This window comes from Bos javanicus, chromosome 9 (genome assembly GCF_032452875.1).
Source record: "Bos javanicus breed banteng chromosome 9, ARS-OSU_banteng_1.0, whole genome shotgun sequence".
Classification (NCBI taxonomy): domain Eukaryota; kingdom Metazoa; phylum Chordata; class Mammalia; order Artiodactyla; family Bovidae; genus Bos; species Bos javanicus.
Window position 1 is genome coordinate 76971621 of NC_083876.1, and position 18004 is coordinate 76989624.

Genomic DNA, 18004 nt, shown 5'->3' on the forward strand with positions numbered 1-18004 from the left:
CTGGTCTTCAGTTTGTGGAAGGCGCTCATGTGATGACTGCTGTCCTGGGTTAGAGGATCACCCATTAAAGGCAGGAGACTGTACTGTTGATCATGTCTGGCCTGGAACCTCTTATAGTGTTTGGTCCATGGCAAGTGTTTAGTGAATCTTGGTAATAATGGAACTAAACAGAGCCAACCTGTGCACACGAATATCTTGTAAATCAAATAAACACTGTCCAGAAAACAACTTTGTGATCAACTGGAGGAAAGACACCTGTGACCTTTAATGTATGCTTAGCATAGCTCTCAATGTGAGTATCAACCAGAAAACCATATCATGTTTCTTTTGGGAAAAATAGAAACACTTGAGTGAGGCCAGTGAGTGGGGATCTCTTTTTCTGTGTTCAGTATCTTCTCTCCCTTTAGTTTTTCTAACAATGAGAACAGTTTTTTGTTTTGTTTTTTTTTTTAAATTGACACACTTGCTGAGGTCTTTTTCTGCTCTCATATTCTCTTTTTTTATTTTATTTTTTCTAATTTTATTTTATTTTTAAACTTTACATAATTGTATTAGTTTTGCCAAATATCAAAATGAATGCACCACAGGTATACATGTGTTCCCCATCCTGAACCCACCTCCCTCCTCCCTCCCCATACCATCCCTCTGGGTCGTCCCAGTGCACTAGCCCCAAGCATCCAGTATCGTGCATCGAACCTGGACTGGCAACTCGTTTCTTACATGATATTTTACATGTTTCAATGCCATTCTCCCAAATCTTCCCACCCTCTCCCTCTCCCACAGAGTCCATAAGACTGTTCTATACATCAGTGTCTCTTTTGCTGTCTCGTACACCGGGTTATTGTTACCATCTTTCTAAATTATTTTGTATAGAAGTTGAACATTCAGATGCATCATTCCACCCTTCAAAAATGATTTCTACAAAAAAAAATCCAAGAAATTGGAGACAAACATGTACATAATCCATAACTTTGTAACATGAGAGAGCTTAGTTTTTACATGTCCATTAAATTTTTGCTGGACTACAGTGCTGTGTACGATTGTGTGGAGGAGGGATTAGACCAATCATCTCATAAGAAAGGCTGTCATTACAATTTTAGGAAATGGGGTCATTAGGTGACAGTGTCAGACACAAGAAGAAAAATCAGTTTTATGTGTTTAAACTACTAGCAGTTTCTTAGCTATAACTATAAAGAAAGCTTTCCTAAAAAGAAAAAAAACTGAGCCTAATAATGAGATTAGCAAGAAGAGATAAGAAAGTCTTCCTCAGTGATCAGTGCAAATAGAGGAAAACAACAGAATGGGAAGGGCTAGAGATCTCTTCAAGAAAATTAGAGACACCAAGGGAACATTTCATTCAAAGATGGGCACAGTAAAGGAAGAAACGGTATGGACTTAACAGAAGCAGAAGATATTAAGAAGACGTGGCAAGAATACACAGATCAGATCAGATCAGATCAGTCGCTCAGTAGTGTCCGACTCTTTGTGACCCCATGAATCGCAGCACGCCAGGCCTCCCTGTCCATCACCAACTCCCAGAGTTCAATCAAACTCACGTCCATCGAGTCAGTGATGCCATCTAGCCATCTCATCCTCTGTCATCCCCTTCTCCTCCTGCCCCCAATCCCTCCCAGCATCAGAGTCTTTTCCAATGAATCAACTCTTCACATGAGGTGGCCAAAGTACTGGAGTTCAGCTTTAGCATCATTCCCTCCAAAGATATCCCAGGGCTGGTCTCCTTCAGAATGGACTGATTGGATCTCCTTGCAATCCAAGGGGTCTTCTCCAACACCACAGTTCAAAAGCATCAATTCTTCGATGCTCAGCCTTCTTCACAGTCCAACTCTCACATCCATACATGAATACATAGAAGAACTATACAAAAAGATCTTCGTGACCCAGATAATCACGACAGTATGATCATTCACCTAGAGCCAGACATTCTGGAATGCAAAGTCAAGTGGGCCTTAGGAAGCATCACTACAAACAAAGCTTGTGGAGGTGATGGAATTCCAGTTGACCTATTTCAAATCCTAAAAGATGATGCTATGAAAGTGCTGCACTCAACATGGCAGAAAATTTGGAAAACTCAGCAGTGGCCACAGGACTGGAAAAGGTCAGTTTTCATTCCAATCCCAAAGTAAGGCAATGCCAAAGAATGTTCAAACTACCACACAATTGTACTCATCTCACACGCTAGCAAAGTAATGCTCAAAATTCTCCAAGCCAGGTTTCAACAGTACATGAACTGTGAACTTCCAGATGTTCAAACTGGACTTAGAAAAGGTAGAGGAACCAGAGATCAAATTGCCAACATCCGTTGGATCATGGAAAAAGCAAGAGAGTTCCAGAAAAACATCTACTTCTGCTTTATTGACTATGCCAAAGCCTTTGACTGTGTGGATCGTGGATCACAAGAAACTGTGGAAAATTCTTAAAGAGATGGACGTACCAGACCACCTGATCTGCCTCTTGGGAAATCTGTATGCAGGTCAAGAAGCAAGAGTTAGAACTGGACATGGCACAACAGACTGGTTCCAAATCAGGAAAGGACTACATCAAGGCTGTATATTATCTCCCTCCTTATTTAACTTACATGCAGAGTGTGCAAAATGTCGGGCTGGATGAAGCCAAGTTGGAATCAAGATTGCTGGGAGAGATATCAATAACCTCAGATATGCAGATGATACCACCCTTATGGCAGAAAGAGAAGAGGAACTGAAGACCCTTTTGATGAAAGTGAAAGAGGAGAGTGAAAAAGCTGGCTTAGAGCTTAGCATTCGGGACTCCCCTGGTGGTCCAGTGGCTAAGACTCTGAGCTCTCAGTGCTGGGGCCCTGGCTTTGATCCCTGGTTGGGAAACTAGATCCCACATGCCACAACTAAGACCCTGTGCAGCCAAATAAATAAAAATAAATATTAAAAAAAAAAAAAAAAACCTCAACATTCAAAAAACTAAGATCATGGCATCCAGTCCCATCACTTCATGGCAGATAGATGGGGAAACAATGAAAACAGTGATAGACTTTATTTTCTTGGGCTCCAAAATCACTGTAGATGGTGACTGCAGCCATGAAATTAAAAGACGCTCGCTCCCTGGACGAAAAGCTATGATCAACCTAGATAGCATATTAAAAAGCAGAGGCCTTACTCTGCCAACAAAGGTCCATCTAGTCAAAGCTATGGTTTTTCCAGTAGTTATGTGTCGATGTGAGAGTTGGACCATAAAGAAAGCTGAGCACTGAAGAGCTATGATTTTGAACTGTGGTGTTGGAGAAGACTCTTGAGAGTCCCTTGGACTGCAAGGAGATACAACCAGTCCATCCTAAAGGAAATCTGTCCTAAATATTCATTGGAGGAATTGATGCTGAAGCTGAAGCTCCAATAGTTTGGCCACCTGATAGGAAGAACTGACTCATTGGAAAAGACCCTGATGCTGGGAAAGGTTGAAGGCAGGAGGAGATGGGGATGACAGAGGATGAGATGATTGGATAGCATCACTGACTCAATGGACATGAGTTTGAGAAATCTCTGGGAGTTGGTGATGGACAGGGAAGCCTGGCGTTCTGCAATCCATGGGGTTGCAAAGATTTGGACACAGCTGAGTGACTGAACTGAACTGAACTGAATAATGAGATTTTTCCAGGGAAAACAAAATAAAACAAAACTTTACAATAAAAAAGAAAAAATTGGAAAAAGCAGTAAGAAATAAATATATCAATTTCCAACTTGGGTCAGAAGAAAGTACTAATCATTTCACCCCAAACAATTATTTTTCCCTTACTTCACTTACTCCTCTAAACCCTCTTCTCTTTTCAGGATCTGACCTAAGTTTGAGCATCCCTATGCATCTGTTCATGAACCCTTCAGTCTCTGTGGATTCCTTTCTCCCCTAAATTCCTCTGGTCTTCTACCATTTCTTCCAGAAAATTTAGCATTTGTTTCAAAGCTACAGTTTGTTTCCTTCTCAGAGTGAAACTAGAAATCAAGCTAAAATCTTATAAAATAGACCACCTGGGAAGGTGACCGTTCTAAGGCAGAGTAAGTCAATAGCTGTAAAGACTTTAGAAAGCCAGTGTCCTAGTCAAGATGCTACTCAGAAGGTAGAACTGAAACTCCCCTGTAACTGGAAAGATGAAACCCATTAAACTGAACTATAGCTCAGCTAAATGCTTCTCAACCGACATACCAATTAGTCTATCTTTGGTCCTGAACATTAGTGACTTTAGGTCTGCACTTTGCTTTCTTTATGACTAATCGCACAATCACATCAATTAGTTGAATAACTTTTGGGGGCAGACTTTAAAACTCTCTAGGCTTTAATTTTCCTATCTAGAAATTGATACATTGACTAGATAAATTCTGAGCTCATAATAGACCTGTGGATCAGCTTTGTTTTTCTCCCAGATTTATGCTTCAGACCCATGATTCCCTACTCAATCGGTCATCAACCTGATTATCAAAAGGGATATTACATTTATCATTGTTTTGTGCTTCTTACTATGTGGTACTTGTGCCACTCACATAGTGTTGATAGAGAAGAGATGAATAAGACACCTGTGAGCTGGAGGATGGGGTGAGGGGAGGAAGGGACATACTTAGACGTTAACAGGACAGGTCATAGTGCTGTCTAGTGGGGAATCTGTTTTTATTTTGTTCAGTGCCAAGGAGAAAGTGACTCCACCAACTAAAGAGATTTTAGTGTTCCCTCAACTGCTCTGGTGTACAGTGTGTTACTAGTGGGAGGATATGCAGCCTGTAAAGGAAAAACAAGTCCTGGGTACTTGGATTGTAGAGACATTTCCCAGATATTAATCAGTGTTCTGTGAAAGATGGATGTTTTTGGTCCAATAAATTTAGGAAATATTATAAACTATGCCCATTACTCTTGGAGATTTTCACTGTTGTGTATGTTAAAGGTCAGAGAATTCTGGCAGTTGGGAAACTATCTTGGTCTGAAATTTCAAATATCCCTAAGCATATACTTTGGAAAAATTTGGGTTAGAGATTCAGAACATTTCAGTATCTCAAAAATATCAATAAAGCAAATGTTATCTGACAAACATACAATAATTAAAGATTGGTCTTTGATCAAATACGTAAGCAAAGACTAAGGATATGTCTTAAATGTGGATTGAATGACATACTCAAAGTCTGTAAAAGTTCTGAATAGTTTCTAAAAGAAGACTACAGCTGGGACTTTATATTTTTTCCAGAAAGGTAGAGGAAGCATTTTCTGAAGCATAAAACCATTGCTTCCACAATCTGTTTGTGTCAACATTACCCAGAGTGCCTTGGCCCCAATCCAGACCTACCGATTCTGAATCTCTTTGCTCAGGAATGGCATTTTTGACAAATTCTGTATTTGATTCCAATGCATAGTTAAGTTTGAAATCATTGGTCTAGACCATAGTTTAAATGACATAATAATGTCATTTAATTGATAAAGAGCCAAGCAGTTTGTTGAAGCCACTTGCAGGCAATTGAAATGATGTTTAAAAAGGTGGTTACATATTTAAATTAGCCTAAAAATACTGTTTAACTCATAATGTAGCTGAAATAGTACAGTGTTTAGAGAATATACCAACAGTCTTCAGAGGAACAGCTTGAAAGTATCAGCGGCTTATACACATGTAATTAGCGTGCACCCATGTGGGCATTCTGATCACAAACATCGGTCCTGATAAACACATTCAATTGAACTTTGTTAATTTATATATAATGACAGAATTAGTTGTGACATTTTCTTCTTTCTCTAAATTTTTTTGATTATTTGGTAAAGGAAAGTGTGAAGTCACTCAATCATGTCTGACTCTTTGTGACCCCATGGACTGTAGCCCTACCAGGCTCCTCCATCCATGGGAGTTTTTAGGCAAGAATACTGGAGTGGGTTGCCATTTCCTTCTCTAGGAGATCTTCCCAACCCAGGGATTGAACCCTGGTCTTCCACATTGTAGGCAGATGCTTTACTGTCTGAGCCACCAGGGAAGTAAATATGTGGTTAATACGCTTCCCAGTGCATCTGTGCAGTAAAGAATCAGGTAAAGAATCCTGCTAGTACAGGAGACCCACGTTCGATGCCTGGATCAGAAAGATCCCCTGGAGTAGGAAACGGCAACCCACTCCAGTATTCTTGCCTGGAAAATGACATGGACAGAGGAGTCTGGCAGGGCTACAGTCCATGGGGTTGCAGAGTTGGACATGACTGAGCTACTGAACACAGCAGCACCTGAGGTTAATACAGATTTTGAAATAACTCGTGGAAGACAGAGTAGAAACCAAAATCGGTCATCTTTAACTTTACCCCTGCTTTCTTCATACCTATCCCCCATTATAACACACACAAATTCCTATGTAGAAGTAGTTTTAGAGTGATAAAGCCAAAGGTCTTTCCTGGTTAGAACCACTTGAAATCATTCACCTTTGCAATGTGATTTTATGGTGGCTCAGAGGTTAAAGTGTTTGCCTGCAATGCAGGAGACCTGGGTTCGATCCCTAGGTCGGGAAGATCCCCTGGAGAAGGAAATGGCAACCCATTCCAGTATTCTTGCCTGGAGTATCCTATGTACAGAGGAGCCTTGTGGGCTACAGTCCATGGGGTCGCAAAGAGTTGGACACGACTGAGCGACTTAACTTTCAACAACGGAAAGTTTAACAGTGACTAATGCAAAAGCTTATTTCTGAGATGCCTTGGATAGAGAACAAAAAATGCCTCTATAACACAGCGCAACTTTATTCTCTTTCCCGAAGTTCCAAACACTAGAGTGATTCCAACCTTGCACTTTAGAACTTGGTATTATCTGAGTTAATCTTTATGCTGAGTAGGTAAAGTAGCTGTTTGAATGTGTCTTTTAGCCCTTCTTGAAAGCATTACCAGCAGTGGTTTTAAATCTCATAGTGAGGTCCTATGCCAGCACAGACATACTTTGGGGTTTGCACATAACCTGTTCACTGAAGTCTGAACCCAGTTCTGACTCCAGTGCCCATGATCTTTCACTCTGCCACACCGGCTTCCAGAAATTAGCAAGATGTGACCACTATCTCAATAGATAATCTCCCTCCAGCTTGGGATACAGGTATATAAACAGATGATTGCTGCAGAAAGTTTAATGGAGAACTACAGAAGATGATGCTGACTCTACCTGGGCATGTCAGGGAATGTATCACATAGGAGGTGGTGATTGTAGTGAGTGTTTCAGTGAAATTTCACCAAGGAAGACAGGCAGAGGACACTCATATGTGTAGTAACATGCCCTCACTCATAGCTAAAAAATTAACTCTCTCACCCTTCTTGTAGAGCCATTTTCAGTGTTACCAAACCCCCTATCCCATGCTCTCCTAACAATTTCCTGTGCCTGTTCTAGCACTTATCCTACATAGCAGTTAGTGTACATGTCTACTTTCTCTCTAGACTTAGAGTCCTTAACCAAAGATCTTTTTTTTTATCTTTGTGTACCTCATAAAGACTAGGCATTAGTAAATATTTGCTGAACCAGTGAACTAATTAGAGTGAAAGTATTCTCTGCAATTTTCAACATTCTATAATTAATATATTTCTGAAGTTTTATTAAAATAAAAAATACTTTATATACGTAGTAATGGAAATACTCAAGTGATCCAGTGACAATCATTTTATATACAAAAGCATCCCTATATTTAGACTTTGTTTAAATCTAGATTCCACTAGCTTTGCTTTGAACAATTTCCTTTTCATTCATTCACTCACTCATTCATCCTTATAACAGATATTCAGCATGTATTCATTGAGCACCTAGCACATGTCAACCACTGTTCTAGATGCTAGACATCCAATGATGTACACATACACACATTGCCCCTGCTCTTGAGATAAAAGAGCTAGTGGGGACGAGATGTATTAATCAAATAATCACAAAAATAAATGTATACTCTCAAATGTAAATGTCAGGAAGGAAAGATACATAGTACAACTGAAATGGAAAACAAGAAGACTTCAGGTTGAGACTAGGAAAATGCCATTTAAGTTGTGACCTAAGTGATGAGTTAAGTGCTGAGAGGGCAGAACTGGGAAATGGGGAGGGATTTCTAGGTAGAGAAAATAGAATGGACATGGGCCTGTGGGGGAGTGGAGCATGGCCTGTTGAAAGAACTGAAAGAGAAGATGAGAATGACCAACTACTAGATGGCGGTGATGACAGTAATGGTGTTAATCAGGACAGCGTGTTCAGAAAAGAGGCTTTGGGGGTAACTTGATGAGAGATAAAGCTGGTTGGGGTTAGATATTAAGGCCTGAAAGACAATGTTAAGAAGTCTGGTCTTTGTTCTATGAGCAGTGGGAAAACACAGGGGACAGAGAGTAGATGGGTAACATACTGAAAAGTTCATTTTAGTTCTGTTGAAGGGGAGGGGGCTGGGGACAAGTATAGTAAGAGAAGATGTAGGGCGATCCCGAAGGAAGCTATTGTGTTAAAATCCAAGTATGAGGTGTGGCTTTTAGCAAAGGTTGGAAGTGCCCCATTTTAGGAATAATTCAAAGAAAAATCATACATTAGAATGTAACTACTTGCCTAATCCTTTTAGAATTTTCTTCTCCAGTTTTTGCTCTTTGTTGCTGGCAGGCTCTTTGGCTGTGGATGGCTCTCCAGTGGCTGCAGGTTCTCTCTCCACCTCTTCAGGGGCCTCCTCGCAGTCTCCATCCTCATTGTCAGGGGGGTCTGTGTTCTCAGGCTGCTCCTTGACCATGGTGGTACCCTCCCTCCCTGCCGCGCCGGCAGTGGACCCGTACGTGTTAATGATGTCTTCCAGTTGTCGGTTCAACTCTTCAGAGATATCGTGGGGTCCCCGTTCCAGCTGTATACCTGCCGCCTGCTCTGGTGCTGGGAGTGGGGTTGAGCAGTCCAGATCGTTTTGCTTCTCCAGGCCATTTTGACTGGACAGTGCTGAACTGTCCCTCACAGGTGTTGATGGTGGCTCCCCCGACAGCTGCCCAGGCTGATTGCTCTCCATACTGGGAGTGGTATCTGGTGGTAAGCACAGCCAGGGTTGATGTAGTTAACCCAGTTACAGGCACATGGTAAGGCTATCCCCACACTGGTACCTACTGATTACAGTCTCTAACACAGAATGAATATCTGTGCATTCATATTGCATTGATGTTGCAGTTAGTTGGGTAGGAACAGTGAGAAGCATTTCCAAATTAAGTCATACTGTTAGCATATGTTTGATTTTGGTCTTTAATTTCCAATAGTATCTCCTATTATTGACATTAACAGATTAATTCAAGGTATTATTTTTCATGGTCATTTGCTTAGAATAACCATTTTGTGTTACCATTCTCATCTATAATTCTACGTAGATTTACAATAATTGGAAATACTTTAATTTAATGTTTAATCTACATTTAATGTCTAAATTTAAATTGATACTTTTCTCCTAAAGTTTAAACATTGAATATAAGAGCCACTGACCTTACTAAAATCACTCATAATAGTAACAGTCTAAACTCTATTTTAGTGCATATTGATTAGTATGAGCCCATCGTGTGTTAGTCACTCAGTCGTGTCTGACTCTTTGTAGTCCAATGGACTGTAGCCTACGAGGCTCCTCTGTCCATGGAATTCTCCAGGCAAAAATACTGGAGTGGGTTGCCACTTCCTTCTCCAGGGGATCTTTTAGACCCAGGTGTTGAACCCAGCTGCACTGGGGGCAGATTCTTTACCATCTGAGCTACCAGGGAAACCCATGAGCCCATTAATATAGATCAATTATTATACTGGATACAGGAAATACTTGCTTTTCTGGTATTTTCCCTTTCCCAGATGAGCAACATGTACTTATTAATCAGAAAAAAACACTTTTTTGAGATTCAAACCAGCATCATTTTTAGAATAAGACTGCATGAGGAAAGATGTAGATTAACTAATGAACGTGTATGGAAACATGGTGATACTCATAATGAAAATTCCTTGAATTTCTATACCATTTTGTTCCACTGAGGGCTTCCCTGGTGGCTCAGTTGGTGAAGAATCTGCCCTCAATGCAGGAGATCTGGGTTTGATCCCCTGGAGAAGGAAATAGCAACCCATTCCAGTACTCTTGCCTGGGAAATCCCATGGACTGAGAAGCCTGGCAGGCTACAGTCCATGGGATTACCAAGAGTCAGATGCAACTGAGCAAACATTCTGTCTTTCTGTCGTTTGTTCCAATATAAAAACTGACTTTCTTTTAGGGGTAAAAACACCCCAATATATTACGACTTTCTCATCTCAGTCAAGAAGCTCTAGGATAACAATAATTTTTAAGAAGTAGAAATGTCTTAAAAGCAGGGAGGGAATGAACCAGGGAAATAATCCAAGTATAATGTAATAATCCCAAGTAATCCCTTTGGAAATAGGGAGTGAGGGATGGGCTGAATCAGGCTTTCTAGGGTGGCTGGCTGTCACCATTTCTAGAGTTGCAATATGTTTGGCTTCTGCCTTTAAGTTGTGGTGCATTTTACTTGTGAATAATAATTAATGGTGGTGCTGCTAATTGGCAGCATGAAATTATGACAGGGTCCTAATAATCTGCAGGTTTTGCTGTTGGCATGAAAGTGAAAACAAAAACACACTGCTCCATGCACTATACAGCTTCCTCCTCCCCTTCTCAGGGCAGGTGAAGTCAAATGCTCCAGTGCAATAAGAACAGAAAATTCAGTGTCCAGACATTGCCACCCACCTGCGGCCCTCACCAATTTTGAAGGAAGTACTCACTAATTTTGAAGGAAGAACTGTTTTGTCTCATTTATTTTAATTCACCATCTTTCTTATCAAATGATGCAGTAAACAGCTTCATTGTCTTCATCACTGGAATTCTTTATCCTGACCCCTGCTTGTTGGGTGCACTCATCTATATATAACTTACGCTTCCCCTGAACTTGGAGAAAGATCCATGGCACCTGCTGTCCAGCCAGTAGTTATTTTAAGCTTTTCTAAAAGAAGCCCTGGCCTTTAACACCTCATCTTTAGAACTAAAAGGAAGAGAATATTTTTTAAATCAAATTGAAAACAGTAAACATTGATTGGTTTAAACCCATACGTGGGTTTTACAGTGTTAGGGGGGCTTCTGAGGATGAAATAAAATCTAAAGTAAACCAGACTTCAAAGCAATGAGTTTAAAACCAGCTGTCCAGAGGAGTTTTAGTGTGGTTAGTTTGAATACAAATGTTTTGTTTGTATTTGATTTATTCTTCATTCATCAGAGGCCATAATCATTGATGTTTTTTATATTAAGTGCATGATCTCCTTTAAACTCATGCTCCACATTTACTTTAAAACAGAATAACTGAGTCATTGTAAACCACAGAACAACTCATTTTCTAAAAGTAGCCTCAACAAGATCCCAAGAGGACAAAAACAAAAAATAAAAATAAAAAATAAAAAAACTCTTGTTATTTGTAAATTGTCTCTTTCTTTATCAATTAGTTTTACAGCAAAAACTTATTTCTAAGTTTTATCTTCTACAAACTTTATTGCCCATCTTTTGCCTCCTCTGAGAGAGAATTTTATTTTTCACTTGTCCTGGCAGTCCGGTTAGATGACCACACTCACACACACATCCCTTCCTGAGCAACACATTTTACTTATAAATAAAACAATGGAAAGTTCTTCAGCAGTTCACTGGCAGTCTCAAAGTTGCAAGTTTCGAACACCACAAACCGCACCCTACATCTCACAGGGCTCGGGGGAGTGTTTGTCATACTTACCAGAATGCAAGGAGCTAAGCAGAAAGAGAAAGGAGAGGCAAGAGGCAGCAAAAGCTAGTCAGAGCAGCAGCAACAGCAGGAGCCTGGCGGGCAGCTGCGCTCTTACAGTGTAGAGAGAAACCAAACACACACGTACACACGCGAGCAGTGGGAGAGCAGAGCGGGGGTGGTGGGGGGTGGGGGGAGGAAGAACATCCTGTGACACAGCCAGAGAGAAATACACCAGGCTTTACTAGCAGTCTCCTGGGCAAATGTCCTAGGAAAAAGAAGCGGCTGGTAGATCTTAGCAGACTCCTAGTTTTGTCCTTTAAAAAGTTTAAACTCTCAGTACACATGCCCATTGCTAGTGCAGTTTTTCACTATGGTTGTTCTTTGGGGCAGAGATCAAGTTTTCTTATTTCTTGGTTTATTTCCAGTGTGCCCTGTGATTCATCTTTTTTTCCCCCTCCTTCATATGCTAGCTTAATTAGTGTCAAGTTTCTAATAGGAATCAAGGAAAAAGAGGAACAATGGCATAACGGAAAGAGGTAGTAGAAGCACTTTAATTCTGATGTCATTATTTGGTTTCATTGTAAAATTTGAATATAAATTTAGATGGCTCATTTGGCAGTGGGTTTAGTGCATCTTCATGTACATGCTAATTGGTATGACCTCCAACCCCGTGTCTTACTCAGGTAACTGCCTTTATTCAAATAAGCCTCAGGGAAGCAGTTGCTTTTTCTTCTTTAGTTGCAGATTTTCCCATCTCCCACAGTGACATTTCCAAGTCTTTCCTCCCTTCTCAAATCCTGAACCTGTTGCTTAATCCTCAGAAAAAGAACTTCCTCTTCATTGACCATATAACGGTTCTTTTTCTTAACCTACATCCATTCCCCTTTTCTCCTGTTTCTGGAGAATGTGTTCCCACACATTTCCAAATCGGATTCCTCCATCAGAGCTTCTCCTCTTGAGACTGGCTGACATAGCGATACCCACTGTGTTAAGCAGGATCATGCCGCTAGAAAGGCTTCCACACCCTAATCTCAGGAACATGTGAATATGCTGCTTTAGGTGGTGAAGGAGACTTTGCAGATGTGATCCACTTAAGGATCTTGAGATAGAGAGATTATCCACAATTACTGTATGGTTCCCATGTAATCACAAGGGTCCTTAAAGGTGAGAGAGGGTCAGGTCAGAAAAGTAGACTTGGTGATCTAAGCAGAGGCCAGAGTGATGGAGAGACACAAGCCAGGGAATGTGAGGAGTCTTGAGAGGCTGGGAAAGACAAGGAAGCGTATTCTTCTCACAGTCCTGCAGAAGGGATGCAATTCTGCTGACACCTGGTTTCAGCCCAGTGAAACTCATTTTGAATTTCTGACCTTCAGAACTATAAAAGAAGAAATTTGTATTGTTTATAAGCCACTAGATTTGTGGTAACTTGTTTATGGCGGCAAAAGGAAACTAAAATATCCTACTCCCAAACTTTCTCACCCCTTTCTCTGAGTTCAAGGGAGGCATTGATTATGTATAGATGGATACCTAGTAAGTGGAGGTCAGGATAAAGAAATCCCAGAGAGGAAGACAATGATGCTGTTTATTGCATCATTTGATAATGAAATTGATGAATTAAAACGAGTGAGAAAAAAGTACTTCCTTTGAAGTTAATGAGTGCTTGGTGAGGGCCATAGTGAGTGATACTTCATATTGGATTGTAGCAAACCATTCCAGAGCGGTCTCTCAGTAAATAACAAACAATATTTCATCAGTGCTTCTCAAGTATAAGTAATGTACATATTCTCTTAACAGAATAACTTAATGTTGAAATTAAAGGAAGAAAAAGAACTCACTATGACTGAAACAAGTTATTGCATTATTACTTGTACCAATATATACTGATATAAAAATAGGTATAACCTTCTGATATTATTATATGATAGAATTTTAAAAAATATTACTTTGAAAACCATACGAAAACAATAAATACAATTCATACTAACAACATTACTTGCATGTGACACATAATATTTTGCTGAACCCGAGTTGTTACTTGCAACGTGAATACTGGTCCTTTTGAGTTCATGGTATTCTTTTACAATGTGCTTTGTAAAATGACTCCACTTCATCAACTCTTGGTCCATTCAGATTACTACATAAGTTTCATTCATATGACCTGCCATAATTTCAATCGGACTTCATTTGATACGAATACACCATTTACTGCTCTGTCTCATGTTCCTGCAATTATTAAAATAGTGCTGTTTTGAGCTGATTTAACTAGATATGCACATGATATTGAAGACACAAAATGAAAGATACATGTGTTAACATGGATATGACAGCTACCCAGAAGACCCAGAATTGGCTTATACAGGCATACCTTGGAGATATTGCAGTTCAGTTCCAGACCACCAAAACAAAGGTAATATTGCTATAATCAAGTTACATGAACTTTATAACTTCCCAGTGTATATAAATTATGTTAGCATTGTTCTATACTCTATTAAGTGTGCAATAGCATTATCTTAAAAAATGTACATAGCTTAATTTAAGAAATACTATTTTGCTAAAAAATGCTCACCATCATATGAGCCTTCAGTGAGTTGTAATATTTTTGCTGAGATAGAGTCTTGCCTCAGGGTTGGCTGCTGACTTATCAGAATTGTGGTTGCTCAAGGATGGCTGGCTGTGGTAATTTCTTAAAATAAGACAACAGTGAAGTTTGCCGCATTGATTAGCTCTTCCTTTGACAAGTGATTTCTCTGTAGCATGCAGTCCTATTTGATAGCATCTTACCCACAGTAGAGCTCCTTTCAAAATCAGTCTTTCCTTCCAAGCCTGCTGCTGTTTTATGAACTAAATTTATATAAAATTCTAAATTATTTGCTGTTATTTCAACAGTTTTCACAGAATTTTCATCAGCAGTAGATTCCATCCCAAGAGACCACTTTTCTTTGCTCATGCATAAGAAGAAATTCTTTGTCTGTTAAGGGTTTTGTCATGAGATTGCAGCAATTTAGTCACATCTTTAGGCTTCATTTTTAATTCTGTTTCACCTCTGCAGCTACTTCCTCCATGGAAGTCTTCAGTCCCTCAAAGTCATCCATGAGGTCTGGAATCAACTTCTTCCAAACTCCCATGAATGTTGATATTTTGACCTCTTCTCATGTTCTTAGGACTTCCCTGGTGGCTCAGATGGTAAAGCGTCTGTCTACAATGCGGGAGACCCGGGTTTGATCCCTGGGTTGGGAAGATCACCTGGAGAAGGAAATGGCAATCCACTCCAGTACTATTGCCTGGAAAATGCCATGGACAGAGGAGCCTGGTAGGCTACAGTCCATGGGGTCACAAAGAGTCGGACATGACTGAGCGACTTCACTTCACGTCTTCACTTCATGTTCTTAAATGCATCTAGAATGGTGAATCCTTTCCAGAAATTTTTCAATTTACTTTGCCCAGATCCATCAGAGGAATCACCATCTATAGCAACTATTGCCTTAAAAATGTATTTCTTGAATGATAAGACTTAAAAGTTGAAATTATTCCTTGATCTGTAGGCTAAAGAATGAAATTGTGTTAGCTGGCATGATAACAACACTAATCTCATAGTGTATCTCCATCAGAACACTTGGATGACCAGGTACTTTGTCAGTAAACAACCATCTTTTAAAAGGAATCTGTTTTTCTGGGCAGTAGGTCTCAACAGTTGGCTTAAAATATTCAGTAAACGCTGGGCTGGAAGAAGCGCAAGCTGGAATCAAGATTGCTGGGAGAAATATCAACAACCTCAGATATGCAGATGACACCACTCTTATGGCAGAAAGTGAAGAGGAACTAAAAAGCCTCTTGATGAAGGTGAAAGAGGAGAGTGAAGAAGTTGGCTTAAAGCTCAACATTCAGAAAACGAAGATCATGGCATCTGGTCCCATCACTTCATGGGAAATAATAGATGGGGAAACAATGGAAACAGTGTCAGACTTTATTTTGGGGGGCTCCAAAATCACTACAGATGGTGGTTGCAGCCATGAAATTAAAAGACGCTTACTCCTTGGAAAGTTATGACCAACCTAGATAGCATAGCAGAGACATTACTTTGCCAACAAAGGTCTGTCTAGTCAAGGCTATGGTTTTTCTAGTGGTCATGTATGGATGTGAGAGTTGGACTGTGAAGAAAGCTGAGTGCCGAAGAATTGATGCTTTTGAACTGTGGTGTTGGAGAAGACTCTTGAGAGTCCCTTGGACTGCAAGGAGACCCAACCAGTACATTCTAAAGGAGATCAGTCCTGGGTGTTCTTTGGAAGGATTGATGCTAAAGCTGAAACTTCAATACTTTGACCACCTCATGCGAAGAGTTGACTCATTGGAAAAGACTCTGATGCTGGGAGGGGTTGGGGGCAGGAGGAGAAGGGGATGACAGAGGATGAGATGGCTGGATGGCATCACTGACTCAATGGACATGAGTCTGATTGAACTCCAGGAGTTGGTGATGGACAGGGAGGCCTGGCGTGCTGCAATTCATGGGGTCACAAAGAGTTGGACACGACTGAGCGACTGAACTGAACGGATGTTGTAAGTAGATGTGCTGTCATCCAGACTTTGTTGCTCTACTCGTAGAGCATAGGCAGAGTAGATTTAGCATAATTTTTAAGGACCGTAGGATTTTTGGAATGCTGAATGAACACTGGTTTCAACTTCTCTTTCTAACAAGAGAGTCAGCCTGTCCTTTGAAGCTTTGAAGCCAAGCATTGACTCTTTAGCTATGAAGATCTTAGATGGCATCTTCTTCCAAAATAAGACTGTTTTGTCTACACTGAAAAACTTTTTAGTGTTGCCACCTCCATGAATTACGTTTAGTAAGTCTTCTGGATAACTTGCTGTAGCTTCTACATCAAGCACTTGCTGCTTCACCTTGTACTTTTATACAACGGAGATGGCTTCTTTACTTAAACCTCATGAACCAATCTGTGCTAGATTCATGCTTTTCTTCTTCAGCTTCCTCACCTCACTCAGCCTTCATAGAATTGAATAGGGTTGGAGCCTTGTTCTGGATTAGACTTTGGCTTAAGGGGATGTTGTGGCTGGTTTGATTTTCTATCCAGACCACTAAAACTTTCTCCTTATTGGCCAGAAGGCTGTTTTGCTTATCATTCATATATTCATTGGAATAGCACTTTTAATTTCCTTCAGGAACATTTACATTCATAACTTTTGTTGCGTAAGACTTAGCTTTTGCCCTGTTTTGGCTTTCAACAGGTCTTCCTCACTAAGTGTAGTCATTTCTAGCTTTTGATTTAAAGTGAAAAATATATGACTCTTCCTTTCACTTAGAAGCCATTGTAGGGTTATTATTTGGCCTAATTTTAATATTATCATGTGTCAGGGAATAGGGATGCCTGAGGATAAAGAGAGAGACAGGGAAACAGCTGGTTGGTGGAGCAGTCAGAACACCAGCAGCACTTAATCCATTAAGTTTCCCATTTTATATGGGTGTGGTTTGTGGTGTTCCAACAAATTACAATAATAACACCAAAGATTACTAATCATAGATCACCATAAGAAACATAATAATAATGAAAAACTTTGAAATTTTTGGAGAATTACCTAAATAAAGTGACACAGAAACATGAAGTAAGCAGATGCTATTAGAGAAAAAATGGCACCAGTAGACTTGCTAGATGTAGGGTTGCCACAGACTTTTAATTTATAAAAAATGCAGTATCTGTGAAGCACAATAAAGCAAGTCAGTAGGATGAAGTATGCCTGCATGTATTAATTACAATTAAAATGAATACAGACACAGTAACCAAGGGCTTCCAAGAATATATCTGTAACCTGATAGAGACCCAAAGAACTGGAGTAGGTAACTAAAAAGACAAATTAATAGAGCTCAGTGCTGTATTATAAAATCAATATTTGAAGAATAAAATTTAAATATAAGGAATAAATTAATTTTTTGAAAATAACATTGTTCTGTAAGTATAACAAGAAAATAGTTGAAAGTCAAATGATACTAGAAAGCTTATCACAAGAACCAATATTCTTTTGCTCTTCCCATTACCTCTTCCTCTAACTTTGCCATGCTTCTCAAAGCTCCCCAGGTAAAAATATTGAACTATTACAGATATTGCTTCTGTGATTTACTTTCTCATTTGTAAATAAGATGGCTATATTGGTGTCATATGCCTATATTGATATCCATACATCAGTTTTTGACATTACCTATTATTTTCCCATAATGATAGATGAATTAAATTATTTACACTGCTTTCCTTTTCCTTTTCCTTATTTCTTGAGAAAATTACATATC

At 39.7% G+C, this 18004-nt stretch overlaps 1 protein-coding gene across 3 annotated transcripts in view; it reads right to left on the reverse strand.

The window, feature by feature from the left end:
* The window catches only part of TXLNB (taxilin beta), a 56464-nt gene extending 44616 nt beyond the window's left edge, over nt 1–11848 (reverse strand). Inside the window, exons 1-2 of one of the 3 annotated variants that reach the window (XM_061428140.1) lie at nt 11722–11848; nt 8546–8998 (exon numbers count right to left, since the gene is read on the reverse strand). In XM_061428140.1, the coding sequence (XP_061284124.1) occupies nt 8546–8984 (439 nt within the window). In that variant the 5' untranslated portion in view covers nt 8985–8998; nt 11722–11848. The remainder of the gene's footprint in view (nt 1–8545; nt 8999–11721) is intronic. The other 2 variants (XM_061428139.1, XM_061428141.1) reach the window with 2 other exon arrangements.
* Between the last annotated feature and the right edge of the window lie 6156 nt (nt 11849–18004).